At 43.7% G+C, this 25,941-nt stretch overlaps 1 protein-coding gene across 2 annotated transcripts in view; it reads left to right on the top strand.

Moving 5' to 3' along the window:
* The window catches only part of LOC110498837 (retinoic acid receptor alpha), a 164,180-nt gene that overhangs the window by 11,682 nt on the left and 126,557 nt on the right, over window positions 1-25,941 (top strand). For both annotated transcript variants that reach the window (XM_021575487.2, XM_036955628.1), the window contains exon 2: window positions 23,534-24,134. In XM_021575487.2, the coding sequence (XP_021431162.2) occupies window positions 23,990-24,134 (145 nt within the window). In that variant the 5' untranslated portion in view covers window positions 23,534-23,989. The remainder of the gene's footprint in view (window positions 1-23,533; window positions 24,135-25,941) is intronic.

The raw sequence follows: 25,941 nt of genomic DNA, 5'->3' as shown, positions 1-25,941 counted from the left end.
TAAAGAATATGTACATAAAGATATATGAATGAGTGATGGTACAGAGCGGCATAGGCAAGATACTCGATACCATCTACTGTACAGTATATACAGTGCCTTGCGAAAGTATTCGGCCCCCTTGAACTTTGCGACCTTTTGCCACATTTCAGGCCTCAAACATAAAGATATACAACTGTATTTTTTTGTGAAGAATCAACAACAAGTGGGACACAATCATGAAGTGGAACGACATTTATTGGATATTTCAAACTTTTTTAACAAATCAAAAACTGAAAAATTGGGCGTGCAAAATTATTCAGCCCCTTTACTTTCAGTGCAGCAAACTCTCTCCAGAAGTTCAGTGAGGATCTCTGAATGATCCAATGTTGACCGAAATGACTAATGAGGATAAATACAATCCACCTGTGTGTAATCAAGTCTCCGTATAAATGCACCTGCACTGTGATAGTCTCAGAGGTCCGTTAAAAGCGCAGAGAGCATCATGAAGAACAAGGAACACACCAGGCAGGTCCGAGATACTGTTGTGAAGAAGTTTAAAGCCGGATTTGGATACAAAAAGATTTCCCAAGCTTTAAACATCCCAAGGAGCACTGTGCAAGCGATAATATTGAAATGGAAGGAGTATCAGACCACTGCAAATCTACCAAGACCTGGCCGTCCCTCTAAACTTTCAGCTCATACAAGGAGAAGACTGATCAGAGATGCAGCCAAGAGGCCCATGATCACTCTGGATGAACTGCAGAGATCTACAGCTGAGGTGGGAGACTCTGTCCATAGGACAACAATCAGTCGTATATTGCACAAATCTGGCCTTTATGGAAGAGTGGCAAGAAAGCCATTTCTTAAAGATATCCATAAAAAGTGTTGTTTAAAGTTTGCCACAAGCCACCTGGGAGACACACCAAACATGGGGAAGAAGGTGCTCTGGTCAGATGAAACCAAAATTGAACTTTTTGGCAACAATGCAAAACGTTATGTTTGGCGTAAAAGCAACACAGCTGAACACACTATCCCCACTGTCAAACATGGTGGTGGCAGCATCATGGTTTGGGCCTGCTTTTCTTCAGCAGGGACAGGGAAGATGGTTAAAATTGATGGGAAGATGGATGGAGCCAAATACAGGACCATTCTGGAAGAAAACCTGATGGAGTCTGCAAAAGACCTGAGACTGGGACGGAGATTTGTCTTCCAACAAGACAATGATCCAAAACATAGAGCAAAATCTACAATGGAATGGTTCAAAAATAAAACATATCCAGGTGTTAGAATGGCCAAGTCAAAGTCCAGACCTGAATCCAATCGAGAATCTGTGGAAAGAACTGAAAACTGCTGTTCACAAATGCTCTCCATCCAACCTCACTGAGCTCGAGCTGTTTTGCAAGGAGGAATGGGAAAAAATTTCAGTCTCTCGATGTGCAAAACTGATAGAGACATACCCCAAGCAACTTACAGCTGTAATCGCAGCAAAAGGTGGCGCTACAAAGTATTAACTTAAGGGGGCTGAATAATTTTGCACGCCCAATTTTTCAGTTTTTGATTTGTTAAAAAAGTTTGAAATATCCAATAAATGTCGTTCCACTTCATGATTGTGTCCCACTTGTTGTTGATTCTTCACAAAAAAAATAGTTTTATATCTTTATGTTTGAAGCCTGAAATGTGGCAAAAGGTCGCAAAGTTCAAGGGGGCCGAATACTTTTGCAAGGCACTGTACATATGAGATGAGTATGTAAACAAAGTGGCATAGTTAGTGGCTAGTGATACATGTATTACATAAAGATGCAGTAGATGATATAGAGTACAGTATATACGTATACATATGAGATGAATAATGTAGGGTATGTAAACATTATATTAGGTAGCATTGTTTAAAGTGGCTAGTGATATATTTTACATTTCCCATCAATTCCCATTATTAAAGTGGCTGGAGTTGAGTCAGTGTGTTAATTGATCATTAGAAAACCGTTTTGCAATTATGTTAGCACAGCTGAAAACTGTTGTGCTGATTTAAAGAAGGAATAGAACTGGCTGCCTTTAGACTCGTTGAGTATCTGGAGCATCAGCATTTGTGGGTTCGATTACAGGCTCAAAATGGCTAGAAACAAATAACTTTGTTCTGAAACTCGTCAGTCTATTCTTGTTCTGCAAAATGAAGACTATTCCATGTGAGAAATTGCCGAGAAATTGCTAAGAAACTGAAGATCTCATACAACGCTGTGTACTACTCCCTTCACAGAACAGTGCAAACTGGCAATAACCAGAATAGAAAGAGGAGTGGGAGGCCCCGATGCACAACTGAGCAAGAGGACAAGTACATTAGTGTCTAGTTTGAGAAAGATGCCTCAAGTGCTCAACTAGCAGCTTCATTAAATAGTACCCGCATAACACCAGTCTCAAAGTCAACAGTGAAGAGGCGACTCCGGGATGCTGGCCTTCTATGCAGAGTTCCTCTGTCTAGTGTCTGTTATTTTGTCCATCTTAATCTTTTATTTGTATTGGCCAATCTGAGATGGCTTTTTCTTTGCAACTCTGCTTAGAAGGCCAGCATCCCGGAGTCGCCTCTTCACTGTTGATGTTGAGACTGGTGTTTTGCAGGTACTATTTAATGAAGCTGCCAGTTGAGGACTTGTGAGGAGTCTAGTGTCTCTCATTTGAGAAACAATGTACTTGTCCTCTTGCTAAGTTGGGCACCGGGGCCTCCCACTCTTTGTATTCTGGTTAGAGCCCGTTTGCACTGTTCTGTGAAGGGAGTAGTAGACGGTGTTGTAGAAATGCTGGTGCTCCAGATCATGGGTGTCAAACTCAAATTTGGCCCGCGGGGTAATTATATTTGGCCCGCGAGACAATACCAAATTACTACTAGAGCTGGCCCGCCGGTATTATACAGCGCATTCACCACTAATAATACGAATCCCATAATGCTCTGCTGTTTTCGCGCGCCAATCAGGACAGGACCCAGAAACGCTCTCTCCTCTGTGACAGTAGTCATAGCAACATAGACGCTACAACTGTCAGCGAGCTAACCCTTCCCAAAAATGGTGAAAAGAAAGGCAGAAAACAGGAGCTTTCTGGACAAGTGGGAGGCAGAATATCTGTTTACATATGTAAAAGACAAACCTGTTTGTCTTGTTTGTGGAGTCAACGTGGCTGTAAGTAAGGAGTACAACATTAGACGACACTATGAAACGAAACACCATGACAAATACAAGGACCTGGACATGACTCAAAGGAGCCAGAAAGTAGAGGAGATTAAAAGAAGTTTGGATTCACAACAGAATATGTTTAAAAAAGCCACATCACAAAGCGAGGCTGCTGTAAAGGCTAGTTATATAGTGGCAGCAGAGATCGCAAAATCAGCCCGGCCCTCTAATGAGGGAGAGTTCATGAAAAAGTGCATGATGAAGGTTTGTGACCTCGTATGCCCAGAGAAAAAACAAGCATTTTCAAACGTGAGCCTGAGCAGGAACACAGTAGCTGATCGCACATGTGATCTTGCCACCAATCTGTATGACCAGCTGATGGAAAAGGGAAAAGATTTTGTTGCGTTCTCCCTCGCTGTGGATGAGAGCTGCGACGCATCTGATACTGCTCAGCTGTCAGTCTTCATCCGTGGAGTGGACTCAAATCTGTGTGTTACGGAGGAGCTATTAGGATTCAAATCAATGCATGGCACAACCACAGGAAAGGAAATCTTTGAGGAGGTTTCCAAATGTGTAACTGAAATAAAGCTGCCGTGGGATAAACTCGTTGGATTAACGACAGATGGTGCGCCAGCGATGTGCGGTAAAAAGAGTGGACTGGTGGGCATGGTTCGGGAGAAGATGCGGGAAGAGAACTGTGCAGGTGAGCTAACTGTTTACCACTGCATCATACATCAGGAAGCACTGTGTGCCAAAGCCCTAAAGATGGAACATGTTATGACCACAGTAACACAGGTAGTTAACTTTATAAGAGCCAAAGGTCTAAATCACCGCCAGTTTAAATCTTTTCTGGAGGAGTGTGGTTCGGAATACGCAGACGTGCCGTATCACACAGAGGTGAGATGGCTAAGCAGAGGAAAAGTACTGAACAGATGTTTCGAGCTGCGTGAGGAAATATGTCAATTCCTGGAAACCAAAGGGAAGAATACAGCAGAGCTGCGGGAGCAAAAGTTCCTGTGTGAGCTGGCCTTTCTCTGTGACATCTCGAGCCATCTCGATGTGCTGAACCTGCAGCTTCAGGGGCGGGGGCGCATCATCACAGACATGTACGCTGCAGTGAGGGCCTTCAAAACTAAACTGTGCCTGTGGGAGAATCAGATGCTGCAAGGAAACCCTTGCCATTTTCCCTGCTGCCAATCCATAAAAGCGCAGATCTCTACCGCCGTGTTCCCATGCGCACAGTTTGCTGAAAAACTCAGTGTTCTCGCCGCTGAGTTTAGCCGGCGATTTGCCGACTTCGATGCCCAGAAATGCAAGTTTGAACTGCTTAGTAATCCCTTCGCAGTTGATGTGGAAAATGTACCAACCAACATCCAAATGGAGCTGATTGAACTCCAGTGCAACGACACGCTGAAGTCAAAGTATGATGCTGTGGGCGCCGCACAGTTTCCACGGTTCATCCCTGACACAATGCCTCAGCTCCGCACCCAAGCTGCTCAGATGCTCTCCATGTTCGGCAGCACTTATCTATGCGAGCAACTTTTCTCCTCGATGAAGATGACCAAAACAACTCACAGGAGACGTCTGACTGATGAACATCTTCGCTCGATACTGAGGATTTCTTCAGCTCAGAGCTTGAGCCCAGACATTGATGAACTAGCATCCAAGAAGAGATGCCAGGTATCTGGCTTGGGCACATCAGATTAGACCAGTGTGCAATAATTAACGTTTTCTTTATGCACTTTTTCTTGCTACAAGGCATGGGCTTGAATGGTTGATTGATTTATTATCATTTTATTTGTAAAATTATTAGCCAGTGGAAAAAGTTTATTTTGGTATTTAAATCAGAAGGCTGTAAATAGAAAAGAGGCATACAATTTTTATTTAAATTTTATTTATTTAATAAATGGATGCCATTGATGTGTTTTTTCATTTGAAATTCGATTTTGCATGTCTCCACTATTAAATTATATATTGTATGGTAATAAGCGATGCTTGTTCCATATTCAATGTTAAAGCAAAACTTGTTTGGGTCCACATTAAAAGGTTAATTTGTTCAATGTTGGCCCGTGACTTTGTTCAGGTTTTACATTTTGGCCCACTGGGTATTTGAGTTTGACACCCCTGCTCCAGATACTCAACTAGTCTAAAGGACAGTTTTATTGCTTCTTTAATCCGAACAACAGTTTTTAGCAGTGCTAACATAATTGCAAAAGGTTTTTCTAATGATCCATTAGCCTTTTTTTTTAAATGTATTAACATGGAATAGCTAACACAACATGCCATTGGAACACAGGAGTTTTTATTCCCTTCTCCCCCGATTGCTCCGTTTTGCCGGACGGCCAGCTCTAGAATGAGTCTTGGTGGTTCCAAACTTCTTCCATTTAAGAATGATGGGGGCCACTGCGTTCTTGGGACCTTCAATGCTGCAGACATTTTTTGGTCCCCTTCCCCAGATCTGTGCCTCGACACAATCCTGTCTCGGAGCGCTATGGACAATTCCTTCAACCTCATGGCTTGGTTTTTGCTCTGACATGCACTGCCAACTGTGGGACCTTAGATAGACAGATGTGTTCCTCCAGCTCATGCCCAATCAGTTATATTTACCACAGGTGGACTCCAGTCAAGTTGTAGAAACATCTCAAGGATGATCAATGGAAACAGGATGCACCTGAGCTCAATTTTGAGTCTCTTAGCAAAAGGTCTGAATTCTTATGTAAATAAAGTATTTCTGTTTTTATTTTTAATAAATTTGCAAACATTTCTAAAAATGTATTTGTCATTATGGGGTATTGTGTGTAGATTGATAAGGAAAAACATTAATACATATTAGAAAAACTCTAACGTAACAATGTGGAAAAAGGTCAACGTCTGATTACTTTCATGCATGTAAATGCCAGACCACGTGAATGCTTATTAGTCAATAACAGCCATGTTGTTTTAGGTACTAGTCTGGAAAATGTTGCTGGTAGACCTTTCTCCATAGATGCATATCATGTTCCATGCAATTCGTTGCCACTGCTGAACCCCTAATGAGTGGGAGATTCTCAGCTAGCTCCCAGCTTTGTGAGCCTACAGTCTAACACCACTAATGGATAGGCTGGCAGTATGTAGCCCTCAGATTTTTACTGGACTTCGGGGAGAAATTTGGTACACATTTATTCCCTCCATACCGGATGTGAGACTGAGATGGGTTTTTATTGTGCATATGATGTTTTATTCTCTGTAGGTGGTTTCAGGCTATTTTGGAGCTTTGGAGCTGTGTTTAAATGTGAATGAGGGATGGAGGAGCTTTACAGTGGCTTAGCTAGTGTCACTCTAGGGGTAACTTGTCAGTAAAGGTCTATGAAAGGTTTACCCTTACACACACACACACACTAGAGGGTGTGTGTGTGTCCAGTGTGGCAGAGCATGGCACTTGAAACGCCAGGGTTGTGGGTTTGATTCCCACGGGGAAACAGTGTGTGGGGGGTGTATTAAAATGTATCCACTCACTACTGTAAGTCAATCAGGATAGGAGCATCTGCTAAATGACTAATGTAAATATACAGCTTTCATTCTTTTGTGTGTGACTTCCAGTGTACAGTATGTCTGTTTGTGTGGCTATGAGCTTATGCAAGTGTGTTCAATGTGACTGACAACGGAGTGAGGTCATGGTATATCATTGCCAAGCTGCAGCCTCCCTCAGCTCTCAGCCCTGACCCACAAACCCCTGTGGCATTCCATTCCCCCATACTACACCAGGGTCAGACCAGGCCACACACACACACACATACTGCTCCAGGCTTGTGCTGACATGGCCCAAATGCCGTAGCCTGGCCTGCCGCCCCGGAAGTTCATAGATCCAATACCCCTCAATAGGGAGTAGGGATATACAGGCGGTTAGCCATGAGATACAGTAGGGAGCGACATTAGATGTCAGAGCTGCAGAAAGAATGGAGATTAGTCATATGAATGTATTCCTTCATTTCTGGAGATTCCTGTGGCACCCACTAAATGAAGCCATAGTCCAATAAGGCAATGGGGAAGATGTTGGGACACAGACAATTAACACCTTGTGCAACCTTCCGACTTGTCTGCCAGCCTGCTTGCCCCCTTGACATAAACACACGCCGAGGCCACACTCCTCATCTACTTGATCCGTCTTATAATTGAATTCACTTTAATTGCTCTGGACCTGAATCCACTCCAAGATGCTAGTGGCCCAGTAAACAAGCTTCTAAAATAGGCCCTCCGTAATAGGCCCTTGTGACATTTAGCTTGGCAAGCTGGACGTGTTTTTTTTGCCCGGCAATAAAAACAACTAGGGCAACGCTAAAACACAGCAGGCTGGTAGCACTGTGGCAGCACTTGTCACCCTGTTTAGCGAGGCACTGGTTTGGGTACGCACAAGTAGACACACACACACACACACACACACACACACAGTGAAGGCATAGAGCCGAAGCAGCCGTCTCTTTTGAGGTGTGTGAGGGGAAAGTGTTGTGTCTAGCTGAAGGGGCTGGGGTTGTGTTCTGCAATATGGTCCCTATTATGAGTGGGTCTCTCCTGCTCAGTGTGACGAGGGCTGGAAGCCCTGCTGTGGAGAGCTGTTCTCTTCCTGGAAGTGATTGATGGCTGGAAGACTGCTGTCTCTGTGTGTGGAGATGAACGAGAACACACACACACACACACACACACATGCAGATCCCTCTGCTCCCCTTCCCCTTCTTTAATAAACCGTCCTTATTGTTCCCAGCCATCAGAGCCAAAGCTCCACAATAACAATGCCAGAGAGACGGTGAAGGGTCAAATGAATGGTATGTTAGGGTCTTGCTCTTACAACTAGCCTCTACAATTTTCAGAAGGGTTACTCCACTCCATTGCACAACCTTGTGATACAGAAATTGGAGACGGGTGACATTTCTAAGTGTAGACCTTCTGTTTAGGCTTGTCTGTGTAGTTGCTGGTGTGCTATTGAATTCTTCACAGCTGACTCGACTCTTAAGGCAAGCAGGGAGAAATGACTGTTTCCTCTCAAAAAAACATGGAGATCACAAAGGGAAGTTCAGACTGGCACCGTTCCAAAACTCTGGACAAAGCTGCCTTTCCTCTTTTTCCTTTCCTTTCACATTTCCTTGTCTCCTTTCCTTCATGATTCAAGCCTGGAGTTTTCTCTAACCAAGTGACTAGACCAAGAAAATGCAGAGCCCTCCAGTGTAAACACTGATAGATAACGGTAAGATCGGATTGTGTTCAGTCATCTCTTGTCAGGTTAGGCTAGTGGTCGTGAAGGAAAGGACACGGGGTCAGTAAGCTTTTGAAGACCTAGCCAGACAGACTTTGTTGGGGGTAGTAGGGGATAGAACTACGTACAGAGAAGTTTGCCAGTATGGAACTGACTGATTGTGGGGGAAGAATAATAAAGACAACACTAGACCACAAGAGCACGACTCACACCAGGAGGAAACCTCAGTGTGTTTCTCTATTTTTCTCTTGCCTTCTCTCACGCTGCTGTCCCCTCATAAACACTCTCTCCTTCTCTCACAGGCTGCTGTCCCCTCATAAACTCTCTCTACATTTAGCCTTTAGCTCTGTCTCCATACGGGTCCTATTATCTCTACTTGGCTCTATTTCCCCCCCCCCGCTCCCTTTTTTTCTTCCTGCTCCCTCTCACCTCTGTTCATATTTCAAATGAAGCAATCCTTTCCACGCGACCAGCTGTGTAAACAGCGGGGCCAGCCGTGCATGTTTTCTCACAGAGAAAGGCAGAAATGATGCAAAGGAAAAACCTGGACACAAGGAGCCCGACGCCATGGCACAGGCGCAAGCTGATGATCTATGGCCCTTTGTCTCTCGAAGAGTGGATATATGGGGCTGCGTGTACGGCTGTGTGTGTACGATTTGATTGTGTATCAGTATCTGTGTGTGTACGGTTTGACTGTATCAGTATCTGTGTGTGTATGATTTGACTGTGTATCAGTATCTGTGTATCATTTCTCATGCAATGTGATTCTTTCTGAACACCACACTTTAATACAGTGTCAAATGTGCATGTAACATTGTGTGCATTTTACACAGGAAATAGCCCTTTGTCTGCTGTTGCCCGAACTTGTTACTCGATCACCGTTAATTCGAAAGATGCGAAGAGTGATAAATGAAACAATAGTGATGATGGGGCAGAAACAATGCTGTTTATAGAGCAGAACTGGCCCATATTTGATTTCATAAGACTGTTTGGCTGCCTCTATCTACTGCTGGTGTGTTTTCTTCACTCTAGGCCATTGGAGTCTGACGTTCCTCTGATGTCAATCATGGGATTCTTTAATATAGCTTTGTGATTCTTAGTATGCTGGTGTAATTCTAAGAATCACTGTAGGTCAGTGATGCTGACTGGTTGGTTGCAAGATGCTTAGTCTGATGGCACGCTCAGGGTGTGTGTGCATGCATGCGTTGGCCGTAGATCTGTCAGTGCAGCTGTGTGTGTGTGTGTGTGGTACGGCAGGGCTGGATAGGAGACCACCACCACAGGCGCACACACACAGATCATCCCCGGGCCTATTTTTGCAGGTGCATGCTTGCTGGCATTTGAGATAATTAAAGCTTAACCTTTTTAATGGGAGGCAGAAATGTCAGTCTGCCTTATCTGCTAACAAGTGTAGTCACCTGCGATCAGGGGAGGCCTTGTTGGCCAAACCACCAGGCTTCACACACCACCCCGTTCACTTAGAATCTTATAGCCTCCCTTCACTACTGGGTTGCATGCACGTGGACGCGCCCACACACCGTCACTGAGTAGGGTCCATTCAGCCCCAGCCCCCCCCTGTTCCTGTGTCTTTTCATCCTCCTTAGCCTCCTTAGCCAAGCTGTTTCAGCTACTGTACAGTGAAGTTATGTGACCCCATAATGTACGGTAATGTTCTGTAACACTGTCCTGGGGGATGCTGCCATGACATGCCAAATGTGCACTGTAATTGTGGACATGACTTTCCACACATAGTGTACTGGACAAGCACCCGTTACGTATATACCTTCTCCTGCAACCACCCACACAGCCCTCTCCTCATAAAAGTTTCAGTGCATCGTGCTGCTGCCGCAGCCACGCTGGACTATTTGTGCCAACTGCCAAGCCATATTCACTGTACTGTGTCTTTTTATATAGAGCAGCTGATTCAGTCAGTGTGCAAAGCTGCCCCCACCTGCCACTGTGCCTGAGCTGACAGTCATCGTGAAGGACCGGGAAAGACTTATCGTGACTCTATTTTCTTTAGACCAAACACCTTAGGGTGTGTGTTACGCGCAGCCAGGTTGAACACAGTGCCTTCAGAAAGTATTCATACCCCTTGACTTATTCCACATTTTGTTACGTTACAGCATGAATTCAAAATGGATTAATATTTTTTTTCTAACACAATATCCCATAATGACCAAGTAAAAACCATGTTTTTTTTTGCAAATGTATTGAAAATAAAATACTGATATCTAATTTACATTCAGTACCAGTAAAAAGTTTAGACGCCTTCTCATTCAAGGGTTTTTCTTTATTTGTAGTAACGAAAAGTGTTAAACAAAGCAAATTATATTTTAGATTCTTCAAAGTAGCCACCCTTTGCCTTGATGACAGCTTTCCACACTCTTGGCATTCTTTCATCCAGCTTCACCTGATATGCTTTTCCAACAGTCTTGAAGGAGTTCCCACATGCTGAGCACTTTTTGGCTGCTTTTCCTTCTCTGCGGTCCAACTCCACCCAAACCATCTCAATTGGGTTGAGGTTGTGTGATTTGTGAAGGCCAAGTCATCTGATGCAGCACTCATCACTTGCCTTCTTTGTCAAGTAGCACTTACACAGCCTGGAGGTGTGTTGGGTCATTGTCCTGTTGAAAAACAAATGATCGTCCCACTAAGTGCAAACCAGATGGGAAGGTGTTTTGCTGCAGAATGCTGTGGTAGCCATGCTGGTTAAGTGTGTCTTGAATTCTAAATGAAACACCATCAAAGCACCCCCACACCATCACACCACCTCCTCCATGCTTCACGGTGGGAACCACACATGCGGAGATCATCTGTTCACCTACTCTGTCTCAAAAAGACACGGAGGTTGGAACCAAAAATCTCACATTTGGACTCATCAAACCAAAGGACAGATTTCCACCTGTCTAATATCCATTGCACGTGTTTCTTGGCCTAAGCAGGTCTCTTCTTATTGATGTCCGTCTTATTGGTGTCCTTTAGTAGTGGTTTCTTTGCTGAAATTCGACCATGACCATGAATAGCACTTCCGGCGCCGCCAGAGATGGCCGCCTCGCTTCGCGTTCCTAGGAAACTATGCAGTTTTTTGTTTTTTTACGTGTTATTTCTTACATTGGTACCCCAGGTCATCTTAGGTTTCATTACATACAGTCGAGAAGAACTACTGAACATAAGAGCAGCGTCAACTCACCATCAGTACGACCAAGAATATGACTTTCGCGAAGCGGATCCTGTGTTCTTCCTTTCACCCAGGACATCAGAATGGATCCCAGCCGGCGACCCAAAAAAACAACTTCGTAAAAGGGGGAAACGGTGCGGTCTTCTGGTCAGACTCCGGAGACGGGCACATCGTGCACCACTCCCTAGCATTCTTCTCGCCAATGTCCAGTCTCTTGACAACAAGGTTGATGAAATCCGAGCAAGGGTAGCATTCCAGAGGGACATCAGAGACTGTAACGTTCTTTGCTTCACGGAAACATGGCTCACTGGAGAGACGCTATCGGAGTTGGTGCAGCCAGCTGGTTTCATGGTTAACGTGACGTGATCATAACAACATACAGGTACTCAAGTCCTTCTGTTCACCTGATTTAGAATTCCTCACAATCAAAGTCGACCGTATTATCTACCAAGGGAATTCTCTTCGATTATAATCACAGCCGTATATATTCCCCCCCAAGCAGACACATCGATGGCTCTGAACGAACTTTATTTGACTCTTTGCAAACTGGAATCCATTTATCCGGAGGCTGCATTCATTGTAGCTGGGGATTTTAACAAGGCTAATCTGAAAACAAGACTCCCTAAATTGTATCAGCATATCGATTGCGGAACCAGGGCTGGAAAAACCTTGGATCACTGCTATTCTAACTTCCGCGACGCATATAAGGCCCTGCCCCGCCCTCCTTTCGGAAAAGCTGACCACGACTCCATTTTGCTGATCCCTGCCTACAGACAGAAACTAAAACAAGAAGCTCCCGCGCTGAGGTCTGTTCAATGCTGGTCTGACCAATCTGATTCCACACTCCAAGACTGCTTCCATCACGTGGACTGGGATATGTTTCGTATTGCGTCAGACAACATTGACGAATACGCTGATTCGGTGAGCGAGTTCATTAGAACGTGCGTTGAAGATGTCGTTCCCATAGCAACGATTAAAACATTCCCAAACCAGAAACCGTGGATTGATGGCAGCATTCGCGTGAAACTGAAAGCCCGAACCACTGCTTTTAATCAGGGCAAGGTGACTGGAAACATGACCGAATTTTAAGTGTAACTATTCCCTCCGCAAGGCAATCAAACAAGCTAAGTGTCAGTATAGAGACAAAGTAGAATCTCCAGTCAACGGCTCAGACACAAGCGGTATGTGGCAGGGTCTACAGTCAATCAAGGATTACAAAAAGAAAACCAGCCCCGTCACGGACCAGGATGTCTTGCTCCCAGGCAGACTAAATAACTTTTTTGCCCACTTTGAGGACAATACAGTGCCACTGACATGGCCCGCAACTAAAACATGCGGACTCTCCTTCACTGCAGCCGACGTGAGTAAAACATTTTAAACGTGTCAACCCTCACAAGGCTGCAGGCCCAGACGGCATCCCCAGCCGCGCCCTCAGAGCATGCGCAGACCAGCTGGCCGGTGTGTTTACGGACATATTCAATCAATCTCTATCCCAGTCTGTTGTTCCCACATGCTTCAAGAGGGCCACCATTGTTCCTGTTCCCAAGAAAGCTAAAAATATAAATTTAGCCTTAAGTAAATAATGAAACATGTTCAATTTGGTTTAAATAATGCAAAAACAGTGTTGGAGAAGAAAGTAAAATTGCAATATGTGCTAATGTTTCAGTTCCTTGCGTAAAACATGAGAACATATGAAAGCTGGTGGTTCCTTTGAACATGAGTCTTCAATATTCCCAGGTAAGAAGTTTTAGGTTGTAGTTATTATAGGAATTATAGGACTATTTCCCTCTATACCATTTGTATTTCATTAACCTTTGACTATTGGATGTTCTTATAGGCACTTTAGTATTGCCAGTGTAACAGTATAGCTTCCATCCCTCTCGTCGCTCCTCCCTGGGCTCGAACCAGGAACACAACGACAACAGCCACCCCCCCCCCCCCCCCCCCCCCCCCCATGCAGAGCAAGGGAAACAACCACTGCAAGGCTCAGAAGGAGTTACGTTTGAAACGCTATTAGCGCGCTAACTAACTAGCCATTTCACTTCGGTTACACCAGCCTCATCTCGGGAGTTGATAGGCTTGAAGTCATAAACAGCGCAATGCTTGACACACAATGAAGAGCTGCTGGCAAAACGCCCGAAAGTGCTGTTTGAATGAATGTTTACGTGCCTGCTTCTGTCTACCACCGCTCAGTCAGATACTTAGATGCTTGTATGCTCAGTCAGATTATATGCAACGCAGGGCACGCTAGATAATATCTAGTAATATCATCAACCATGTGTAGTTAACTAGTGATTATGATTGATTGTTTTTTATAAGATAAGTTTAATGCTAGCTAGCAACTTACCGTGGCTTACTGCATTCGCGTAACAGGCAGTCTCCTTGTGGAGTGCAACGAGAGAGAGGCAGGTCGTTATTGCATTGGACTAGCTAACTGTAGGTTTGCAAGATTGGATCCCCCGAGCTGACAAGGTGAATCTGTCGTTCTGCCCCTGAACGAGGCATTTCACCTACCGTTCCTAGGCCGTCATTGAAAATAAGAATGTGTTCTTAACTGACTTGCCTAGTTAAATAAAGGTCAAATAAAAACATAAAAAATACAGTGGAGGTAAACCTAGGTATTGAGTGATGAGATATTGTCTCTAGAAACATCATTGACACCAGGAGATGTCATCGCATAGGTTGGATTAGGTATAGTGAGCAGGACTAGCGGCTCTACAATGAAATAAGCCAATAAACACTAACCAGAACAGCAATGGACAAGGCATATTGACATTAAGGAGATTGAGTGATCAAAAGGGTCCAGTGAGTTGTGAGGTTGGTTGGTGTCACGGCGATTCAGACAGCTAGCCGGGCCATCGGTAGCAAGCTAGCATAGGATTGGAGGTCTGTTTTTAGTCACCTCGTGCGTTTCCGTCGGTAGGATTAGTGGGGTTCCGTGTGGTAGAGGGGATGAATCCAATTCGCAAAAAAATGTATATAGTTATAGAGGCCCAAGAAAAAATAAAACAAATGTCCGATAGATCTATTCAGATAGCAGCCGATAAGACAGCTAACGATTTAGTGGACCGCAGATGGGCGTTCAGGTAACGTTGCGACGGAGGAGCCAGCCGGATAACTCCCTCGGGTAGATAACGTCGGTAGTCCAGTTGTGAAGGCCCGGTGGGGCTCCGCGTTGGCAGTAAAACAGGTCCGGATAGGTGATTGTAGCCCAGGAGTGACTGATGGAACTCTTCAGCTGGCTAGCTCCGGAATAATTGATGTTTGCTCCGGGATCGACGTAAGCCGATAGTCACACGGATAGCAGCTAGCCTTCTGCGAGATCCAGGTATAAATGTCCAGAGCTTGCGGTTGAAATCCGGGGACATGGAGAGAAAAAATGTTCCAGTCCGAGCCGCGCCATACAAAACTGCAGATTTTTAGATTTTCGAGCTAATGGATAGCTGATGAGCACAAACCGTGGTTAGCTGAATACTAACTATTAGCCAGTAAAGAAGCTGGCTAGCTTCTGGCTAGCTTCTATGGAGGATTACAGATTTGAGGTAAATAATACTTTTTTTTATGTATAAATTGTTGAGGCGGGTTGCAGGAGAGTGTTTTGAAGATGAGTTTATGGAAAATAAAAAAATATATATAAAGGTATGCGAAGAAAGTTGTAAATATATATATATACACACACACACACACACACACACACACACACACACACACACACACACACACACACACACACACACACACACACACACGGGACAAGACGAGGACAAAAGACTGCTATGCCATCTTGTTGACAAAGTATAAGCAAGTGATGTCTGATAAATCAAGTTTCCTCCAGAAATAAATCGTTCTAAATAATAAACTGGCTTTATTTACAAATTATTGAGAATGTCTCACCCCTTGTTCAAGAATTGTCTTTTTCTTTTTCTCACTCACTCTAGGTTATTCCTCCAACAAACTTTACAGTTGGTGCTATGCGTTGGAGCAGGTAGTGTTCTCCTGGCATCCACCAAACCCAGATTAATTTTTTGAACTGCCAGATGGTGAAGCGTGATCCATCACTCCAGAGAACGCGTGCGTTTCCACTGCTCCAGAGTCCAATGGCGGCAAGCTTTACACCACTTCAGCTGATGCTTGGTATTGTGCATGGTGATCTTAGGCTTGTGAGCGGCTGCTCGGCCATGGTAACCCATTTCACGAAGATCCCGACGAACAGATATTATGCTGACTTTTCTTCCAGAGGCAGTTTGGAACTCAGTAGTGAGTGCTGCAACCGAGAACAGACAATTTTTACACGCTTCAGCACACAGTGGTCCGTTCTGTGAGCTTGTGTGGCCTACCTCTTTGTGGCTGAACTGTTGTTGCTCCTAGACGTTTCCATTTCACAATAACAGCACTTACATTTGACCGGGGCAGCTCGTGTTTGTTTGTTCCCTGCCTTTGACCTTTTTGATTTGTCTGTGCGTTCATGCATGTGCGAGGGAGAGTGAGAGAGTGTGTGTGCGCGCATGTATGCTTTTGCCATTCCCTGCAGACGTTACGAGTGCAGTCCACCCTTAAACCCTTCCGCCCATTGGAGCTTTTCGATTATTAATTCATCATCGGCTGTCAGATCCTATTAGTCACTGGCTCCTGCTACTACATAACATAACCTCCGACCTGCATTCTCCACACACACACACACACACTTACTCCCCTGCTCAGCTATGTCAGTGGAGCACAGGCACAAGGAGTGACCCATAATGTTTGTTTTGTGGGGAAGGCCCTTTCCTGTTTTAGCATGGCAATGCCCCCGTGCACAAAGCGAGGTCCATGCAGCAATGGTTTGTCGAGATCATTGTAGAAGAACTTGACTGGCCTGCACAGAGCCATGCCCTCACCTCATCGAACACCTTTGGGATGAATTGGAACGCCCACTGTGAGCCAGGCTTAAATCACCCAACATCATTGCCCAATCTCACTAATGCTCTTGTGGCTGAATGGAAGAAAGACCCTGCAACAATGTTCTGACATCTAGTGGAAAGCCTTTCCAGAAGAGTGGAGACTGTTACAGCAGCAAATGGGGGACCTACTCCATATTAAGTCACATAAGTTACATGGACTCACTCTGTATGCAATAATAGTGTTCAACATCTTTTTTTTTTTATGACTACCCTTATCTCTGTACCCCACACATATACAATTAACTGTAGGGTCCTTCAGTTGAGCAGTGAATTTTCAAACACCGATTAAACCACAAAGACCAGGGAGGTATTCAAATGCCTCGCAAAGAAGGGCAACTATTGGTAGCTGGGTTAAAAAAAAAGATAAAAAGCAGACATTGAATATCCCTTTAATTAATACCTTCCGTGAAGTTATTAATTACATTTTGGATGGTGTATCAATACACCGTCACTGCAAAGATGCAGACGTTGTTCCTAACTCATTTGCCGACAAGGAAGGAAACTGTTCAGGGATTTTACCATGTGTTTGAGTACAGACTCAGAGCTAGAAAATTGTATGTCATACACTGCAGTTGAGGAACAATCGGAAAGTAATTCTGCTTTGAAAGTTGATAAACTTGTCACCCCACTTTTGAGAAAATTGACCTTAACAGTTAGTGATCTGGTTTACCTGGATTTCTGCATAAATTGGTCAAAACATTTTATCTGGTCTTCATCGAAGTCACAACAATAGGCAAACACAGTGTGTTTAAACTAATGACACACAAATTATTTTATTTTTCTTGTCTATATTGAATACTTCATTTAACCATTCACAGTGTAGGTTGGAAAAAGTATGTGAACCCCTAGGCTAATGACTTCTGCAATAGCTAATTGGAGTCAGGAGTCAGCTAACCTGGAGTCCAAACAATGAGACGAGATTGGAGATGTTGGTTAGAGCTGCCCTGCCCTAAAAAAACACTCACAAAATTTGAGTTTGCTATTCACAAGAAGCATTGCCTGATGTGAACCGTGCCTCAAACAAAAGAGATCTCAGAAGAACTAAGATTAAGAGTTGTTGCCTTGCATTAATCTGGATATGGTTAAAAGTATCTCTGAAAGCATTGATGTTCATCAGTCCACGGTAAGACATTGTCTATAAATGGAGAAAGTTCAGCACTGTTGCTACTCTCCCTAGGAGTGGCCGTCCTGCAAATATGACTGCAAGAGCACAGCGCAGAATGATCAATGAGGTTAAGAAGATTCCTAGAGTGTCAACTAAAGGCTAAACTAATCTCTGGAACATGCTAACATCTCTGTTGACGAGTCTACGATACGTAAAAAAACACTAAACAGGAATGGTGTTCATGGGAGGACACCACGGAAAAAGCCACTGCTGTCCAAAAAGATAATTCCTGCACGTCTTAAGTTCGCAAAAGAGCACCTGGATGTTCCACATCGCTCCTGGCAAAATATTCTGTGGACAGATTAAACAAAATTTGAGTTGTTTGGAAGGAACACACAACCCTATGTGAGGAGAATAAAAGGCTCAGCACACCAACATCAACTGCAACCCAACAGTAAACTATGGTGGAGGGAGCATCATGGTTTGGGGCTACTTTGCTGCCTCAGGGCCTGGACAGCTTGCTATCATCGACGGGAAAAAAAATTCCCAAGTTTATCAAGACGTTTTGCAGGAGAATGTAATGCTATCTGTCTGCCTATTGAAGCTCAACAGAAGTTGGGTGATGCAACAGGACAACGACCCTAAACACAGAAGTAAATCAACAACAAAATGGCTTTAACAGAAGAAAATAGAGTGGCCCAGTCAGAGTCTTAACCTCAACCCGATTTGAGATGCTGTTGCATGACCTCGAGTGGTTCACACCAGACATCCCAATAATATTGCTGAACTGAAACAGTTTTGTAAAGATGAATGGTCCAACATTCCTCCTGGCCGTTGTGCAGGTCTGATCCGCAACTACAGAAAATGGATGGTCAAGGATGGTCAACCAGTTATTATTTCCAAGGGTTCACACACTTTTTGCACCCTGCACTAAATGTTTACAGTCTGTTCAATAAAGACATGAACATGTAGAATTGTTTGTTATTAGTTTAAGCAGACTGTGTTTGTCTACTGTTGTGACTTAGATGAAGATAAGTAAAACTTTGGTAACTACAAAACAACAATGGTAATTTATTTGAATTGTAAATCCAGATGTAGCCTAGGTCTACTCACAATGAAGGTGAATGCATATTATTCAAAAGCAGTGTGTGCATGCATTGTTATTGAGCTTGTTTTAGCTGATTTCAAGGGGCTACAGATGACAAACAATCCCTTCCATTTAACACTTATTTTATTGTACTGATAAACAACGTTTGCATACTAGAAGCAATCTCTTTTTATAAAAGTGTGTGCTTTCTCTAAGAAATGGATGTCATTCAGAATGTGGCTGTGGAATCTGACTTTGGCTATGGAGGAAACCAGACAGGAGTTGAAGTAATGAAGGAGGTTTTGGTGGCTAGGGAGTCTAAGTGAATTAATCAAGTTTTTGGTGACTATCTGCTTTGAAATCAGAATATTTTTCTTTATGGTTAGCATATTATCACAAACAAATTACTAGGGTAGGGAAATCAACTGTAAGCTAGCAAGGAAAGTTAACCTACAAACCTGGACGCTACCGGTATCATATTGCACAAAAGTGTTCTGGCCTGTATGGACATTGTTTTGCGAACAGTAATAAACAGTTTCAACATTTCTACATAACGTGTTGCAGTATTCAAGTGTGTAAACTTCTGGTGCAACATGAGTGGGGAGCCAATGCTGCCCAGACAGCTCTAGCAATGAAGTGGAGCAGGCACATTGCTCTTCATGCTATAAAGGTGCTGCGCTGACACAGAATTGGTCCTCTCAATCACGTGAGACACGTTTGACAGAAGTACCAAACATCTCCCGAGTGGCGCAGCTGTCTAAGGCACTGCATCGCAGGGCTTGAGGCGCCACTATAGATCTGGGTTCGATCCCAGGCTGTCGCAGCTAGCTGTGACCTGGAGAACCATGAGACGGCGCAAAATTGGCCCAGCGTCATCCGGGTTAGGGGAGGGTTTGGCCAACCAGGATGTCCTTGTTCCATCGCACTCTAGCGGCGACTCCTGTGGCAGGCCGGGCGCATGCACGCCGACTTCAGTCGCCAGTTGTTTCCTCCAACACATTGGTGCGGCTGGCAGGCTTGCTTCCAGGTTAAGCAAGCAGTGTGTCACGAAGCAGTGCAGCTTGGCAGGCTTGTGTTTCGGAGGACTCTTGGCTCTCGACCTCCGCCTCTCCTGAGTCCATACGGGAGTTGCTGTGATAGGACAAGACTGTAACTACCAATTTTTCTAACCAATTTTGTGATATCCAAGGGGTAAAAAGTATGAAATTAAACAAATTAAAATAAAAGTATCGAACATATCAAAAATTCTAGTACCAAACAGTTACTTTTTTGTATCGAAAAGTACAGAAGTTTCGGTATACTGTGCAACACTAATACCTTATGTTACCTTTAAGTGAATTGTAGACCAATCTCTCTCCCAGGTTTCCACAACTTAACATGCAGAGAAAGAAAAGGAGATCTCTCGAATGCAGTGAGATAAGCTAGATGTGAGATCTGTTCTCTGTACAATGAGACTGTTTTTAAAGGTCAAGTAGCTTGTGTTTCAAAATGGCCGGCGTAGGTGACGTGGTCGTATGTAGCTCAGTTGGTGGAACATGGCTCTTACAACACCAGTATAGTGGGTGTTATTCCCGGGACCACCTATATGTAAAAACTGTATGCACATATGACTAAGTCGTTTTCGATTAAAGAGTCTGCTAAATTTGTATTAAATTATATTATGTACATGCCAGATGGCTTGGTGATTGAATACATTGGCAATGGACCAATTTTCAGCCTGCAATCTTTTACTCTGGCCTCAGTTAGGCTATTGGTTGTGTATCAACAATGTGCTAAGTTACTGTATCTAAATATGCAGTGCAATATGGATTTCCAGTCCGCATCTGTATTTCCGTACAAGGGGTCTGTTGTAAGGTCACGTAACTTATGTTTCAAAATGGTCAGCTGAGCTGACATGCGTGCCAGATGGCTTTGTGATAGACTACTTAGCAATTTGCCAATTTTCAGCCTGCAACCTTTCCCCTGGCCTCAGTTAGCACCTTGTTGTAACACAACCTACAGATTATAGCCACCACATCTTAATATGCAGTCCTGTAAGGTTTTTCAGTCAATGTATTATAGGGGATGTTAATGCATTTTCGTGTGTGTGTGTGTGTGTGTGAGCCTGCACATATCATGGTTATCTGATTTGCTTTGACATCTGAAACGGACCAATACGTAACTGAACCTTGGCTGTTATGAAGCCTGTGTCCTCTTAATATGACTCAAAACAACAGTTTTACAGGTGGGTAGTAGTAGGGAGGTTTTAAAAGTGAAATAAAACAAAGACCAGCACCCTTGGGCTTTTTAAAGATGTTCGTGAAAGCTCTTTAGCTAATGCAAATACACCCCTTGTGCAGTGGCCTCCTTTTTGTTTGTCAGTGTGTCCTGTGTGTGTCTGTGTTTGTGGTATCCTTGTGTATCCGGCTGCCCAGCCATATTACAGGGTGATTTGGAGAGCACTTTGGCCCCCGATCAATAAAAATAAGGCAGCTAATAGAAGGATGAGAGACAAAAAAAGCCATGCTCTCAGCCTGATGGAGAGACGGACACACCAGGGCCCCATATAGACCATGTCTGCGAGACAGACTTCCAGCCGTTGCGCTAACGCTAGTTCTCATTGGTCTGCAAAGCCACCCTGAACTTCCTTCATACTGGACACCGAGACATACAAATGTTATCCAAGAGTTCATCTTAAGTGACTATCCTGTTGCCTAGTCACTTAATCTCTAACTATAGACTGGGCGATATATCAAATTAATTCCTTTTAACATGTGTCTTCAATAGGTAAGAAGTTTTATGTTGTAGTTATTATAGGAATTATAGGACTATTTCTCTCTCTCTCTCTCTACCATTTGTATTTCATATACCTTTGACTATTGGATGTTCTTATAGGCACTATAGAATTGCCAGCCTAATCTCGGGAGTTGATAGGCTTGAAGTCATAAACTGCAATGCTTGAAGCACAGCGAAGAGCTGCTAGTTAAGTGCTGTTTGAGTGAATGCTTATGAGCCTGCTGCTGCCTACCACCGCTCAGTCAGACTGCTCTATCAAATCATAGACTTAATTATAATATAATAACACACAGAAATATGAGCCTTAGGTCATTAATATGGTCAAATCCGGAAACTATATTTTCAAGAAGAAAAACAAGTTTATTCTTTCAGTGAAATACGCAATACATATTTATGTCATTATGTACAATTCTGGCAAATGAATTACGGTCTTTGTTAGGAAGAAATGGTCTTCACACAGTTCGCTACGAGCCAGGCGGCCCAAACTGCTGCATATACCCTGACTCTGTTGCACAGAACGCAAGAGAAGTGACACAATTTCCCTAGTTAAAATAAATTCATGTTAGCAGGCATTATTAACTACATATGCAGGTTTAAAAATATATACTTGTGAATTGATTTTAAGAAAGGCATTGATGTTGCACCAATGTGTACCTAACCATAAACAACTTTTTTTTCACGAATGCGCTAGTTAAATCACCCCTTTGGCGAAGTAGGCTGTGCTTCAATGTTAACAGGCACCGCACCGATTATATGCAATGCAGGACAAGCTAGTAATATCATCAACCATGTGTAGTTAACTAGTGATTATGTTAAGATTGGTTGTTTCTTTATAAGATAAGTTTAATGCTAGCTAGCAACTTACCATGGCTCCTTGCTGCACTTGCTTAACAGCTAGTCAGCCTGCCACAGTCTCCTCGTGGAGTGCAGTGTAATCGGTGTCCAAAAATACTGATTGTTATGAAAACTTGAAACCGACCCTAATTACTCGGCCATTCCGATTTAATCGGTCGACTCTAATATCTACCTCAATTATTTTGCACCCCTGCACATCGACTTGGTACTAGTACCCCGTGTATATAGCCAAGTTATCGTTACTCATTGTGTATTTATGTGTTTAATTTTCTATTTTCTTGTTGGGAAGGGCCGTTAAGTAAGCATTTCACTGTTAGTCTACACACAAAAAAAATACTTTCCTCCTTGCTTCATTCATGTGTAATGCTCGCTAGAGCAATCATTTTTTACCACACGCCACATCTTGCTTAGGTGGTTGTGTGTCCCCCGTTGTCAAGGTTTCTTACGCCGTTGCCCCGTTTGTGTTAAGACCCCTGACTCATAACGAGATCATTACGCTGAAAAAATGATCAAATGGTCTCCATGAATTATACAGAGGCCTGCTGGAGCTAGACAATGTTCCCAGTGTACCAGGCTGTAGCTAGAGACTCGCCTAAAAATGGGCTAGAATTGAGTGTATTGTATTCTGTTTGTCTAATGTTGGTAACATTGGATCTTCATTCTTACATTACATGATGTATACGGACTCAAGTGACGAGTGTGTGTGTGTGTGTGTGTGTGTGCGCACCTGCTCTATGGCTTCGACTGTGCGTGTTTGTGAAAGACATCCGGGACTAACGATAGTCATAATTAGCTACGTTTTCTTTTGTTTCATTTATGTCTCGGTGACATTCCCCCAGGGTTTTCACTCTAGCCTTGGTAATGAGTGTGTGTGTACTGGTCGAGCTATCACATACCCATTGCATGCTGTTCATGGCTTTTAATGCTCCATAAGATAATTCGTTTTTTTACCATTTCAGACTCGACATTTCCAGTAATTAGCGTCACATAGATGCATGTTTTTCCCTTTTTAAATAGAGGGAAAATATATATTTTCTTTATATAATTATCTCTCTCGCTCCTCTCTCTCTCTCGCTGTGTTTGTGTGTTGCAGTTGACCTTTCGACCATAGCTTCTTTTGCAGGTAGATGCGAGAGCTGACATGTAATGTTTTTTAAAGTGTGTTTGTGGTATCTATGATATTGTCCCAAAGGGGATTCAACATTTTTAATTATCTTTCTCTCTAGGTGAAGATTGAAGGACACTCAAAGAGAGAGTCGAGACACTGAACGGTTAGCGCTATACCAGAGAGGACTCTTTCATAGTCGTCATATCTCTACGTATTCCCCATGTCTGGAACCGACTCCACAGAAGACCTGTTATACCCTGCCTGTGAAGGTTCAAAACCTCCTTCATGACCACTATCCTGCACCTCTCCTCGCCATCAGTCAAAGGAGGTAACAAACAGGCGGCAACTTTGGGGAAGACTACAACTCCAAGAGACTACAACTCCAAAAGACTACAACTCCAGGTGCCTAATTCAGAAGGCATTTCTCCAGTCACAACGCCACTGGAATACCACGCATGTCCATCGCCCATATGGGGGCTAAAACCACTCCATTACCCACACTGACACCATTCTGAGCCCTGTATGGCCACAGTGTTTGGGGTGTCATCATCGGTGGCGCTGGATTGAACCCAAAATGGCTGGGAAGGGCAACCCGGTCCCGGGCCCACACCTCAACGGCTTCCCCATGCCCCACTACTCCTACTTCTTCCCCCACATGCTGGGGGGGCTCTCTCCCCCCGGCCTGCCCCTGAGTAGCTACAGCACGCCCTCGCCAGCCAGTAAGTACCCCTATTGTACGTCCTCAACCTTCTCTCTGCTGTTTCAATTGACTGTGTGGTGTAGTGTTGGTGCTTGCTAAAGCACATTTGTTTTGGCTGTGCTGTTGTCTGCTTTGCCTCAGAATATTAGCCTGTTTTTTTGGTATAGCCAACTCCTTTGTCATTGCCATGCCAAACATTGCAGAAACGGTCTGGCGCTCAAGGTATCAGAGTATTGGCCTGTTGCAGTATTTTGAGTCTAAGCATGTTGGCCTAAACAGCCTACTACTAGAGTTATGGTGGACCGTTTCTAAGGTCTTGTATAAGGCTCTGAGATTTTGGTTGTGTGGGCATCTTGGATACACCACAGTCCTGCTTTGTCTTTTTTGGAACGTTCGAGGTAAGAGGAAGAACCCTGAGCTCCGAGTGGTTTCTGCTCCTCAGAAAAAGTTGTCTTCATTAGCAGAGAAAATGTTCCTGTGCCATGCGGTCTGATCATCCGTAGAGGCTGATGGCGGGAATGGAATGATATAATTGCAATGTTACCTGTGTCCTGCAGTTGTTGGCATATTTTGCATCAAACTATTTAGCTTCACTATTTATTGGTTTTTGAGGATCGGATGTTGGAGAGACAGGAAATCAACAGAGATGCTGAGATTTTATTGTGCAGGGGGAGTGAGCTTTCATCTGGCCTGTTTAGACCAGTCCCACATGAGACTGTAACCCGAGCATAGCGCCACACTGCCTACAGCACTCACCGTCCTCAATACTCAGGCCCTCTCTAACACACACACACACACCATGAAAACGTCTTAGATCACACAAGGACAAGAGGACAGGGTAGTCAACCTGACATCTGAAAATGGACAAGCCACTAAACCTTATCTATGTAAAATGACTACATATTGTTATGAGAGACTTAGTCAGCCAGGTTGCTCGGGGTCAGTGTATTGACTTTCCATCTGGTCATATTAGCATGGTGTTCAATGGGATTAGCAAGAGGAGGAACTTTGATTAGCAGTCAGTCATGTCCACTTCCTCATTGAGCCCTGAAAGACTGGGACATGCTTTTCATCCTATTCCTCATTTGAGTTGTATCTATTCAATTTGAATAAGTAACATTCGAATGGTAGTGGTACATTGTGTGTGTGGACACTGCATCGCTATCTCTTGTGGCCTTTTTGTGTGTGTGTGTGTGGCGCATGTGTCTGTCAGGACTCTCTCCCAGTGTTTGACGAGAGGGGAGGCGGGGTTCCTTCACTTAAGCCGCACAAACACTTCCTGGGACACTGACCACCGCTTCCTACTCACTCATGCGCACACACACAAACACGTACACTCTCTCATTGACATAGTTTCTGGGTCATTTCATGACACCCACCATCTCAGATTGTTCTGAAATTGTTTCTGGAGTTAGACACCTTTAAGCTTAGCATTCCTGCAACATTATTTTGTTGAAATGTAATTGGATGTCTGAGAAATTAAGCCTAATGGCAGGAACAGCACTGTCTAGTGGTCAGAACCTGGTAATATCAGGATGTTGTATGGGACATAAACCTAAAATTCAATGACTAATTTCTCTGAACAGGGGAAAAAACATGACCAAATTCATTGAGAATGCATTTCATAGTATGAAGAAAAAATACTTTGAGCCGCAGCTCCATACTACCTGTCAAACAGAGAACTGATATTGTATTGTGCATGTGTACAAATTAAGTCAAAAATCAAAGTTTAAACATTTCTAATGTATGCTGCCCTAATTTTCAAGAAAAGTGCATATAAAATGAAAGATTTACTTACAACCTGTTTTAAAAATTCTGAAAATACA

Source organism: Oncorhynchus mykiss, chromosome 20, assembly GCF_013265735.2.
Source record: "Oncorhynchus mykiss isolate Arlee chromosome 20, USDA_OmykA_1.1, whole genome shotgun sequence".
In the NCBI taxonomy this organism is placed as follows: Eukaryota; Metazoa; Chordata; class Actinopteri; order Salmoniformes; family Salmonidae; genus Oncorhynchus; species Oncorhynchus mykiss.
Note: the sequence above shows the minus strand (reverse complement) of the source record. Positions and strands in the feature narration are given on the sequence as shown.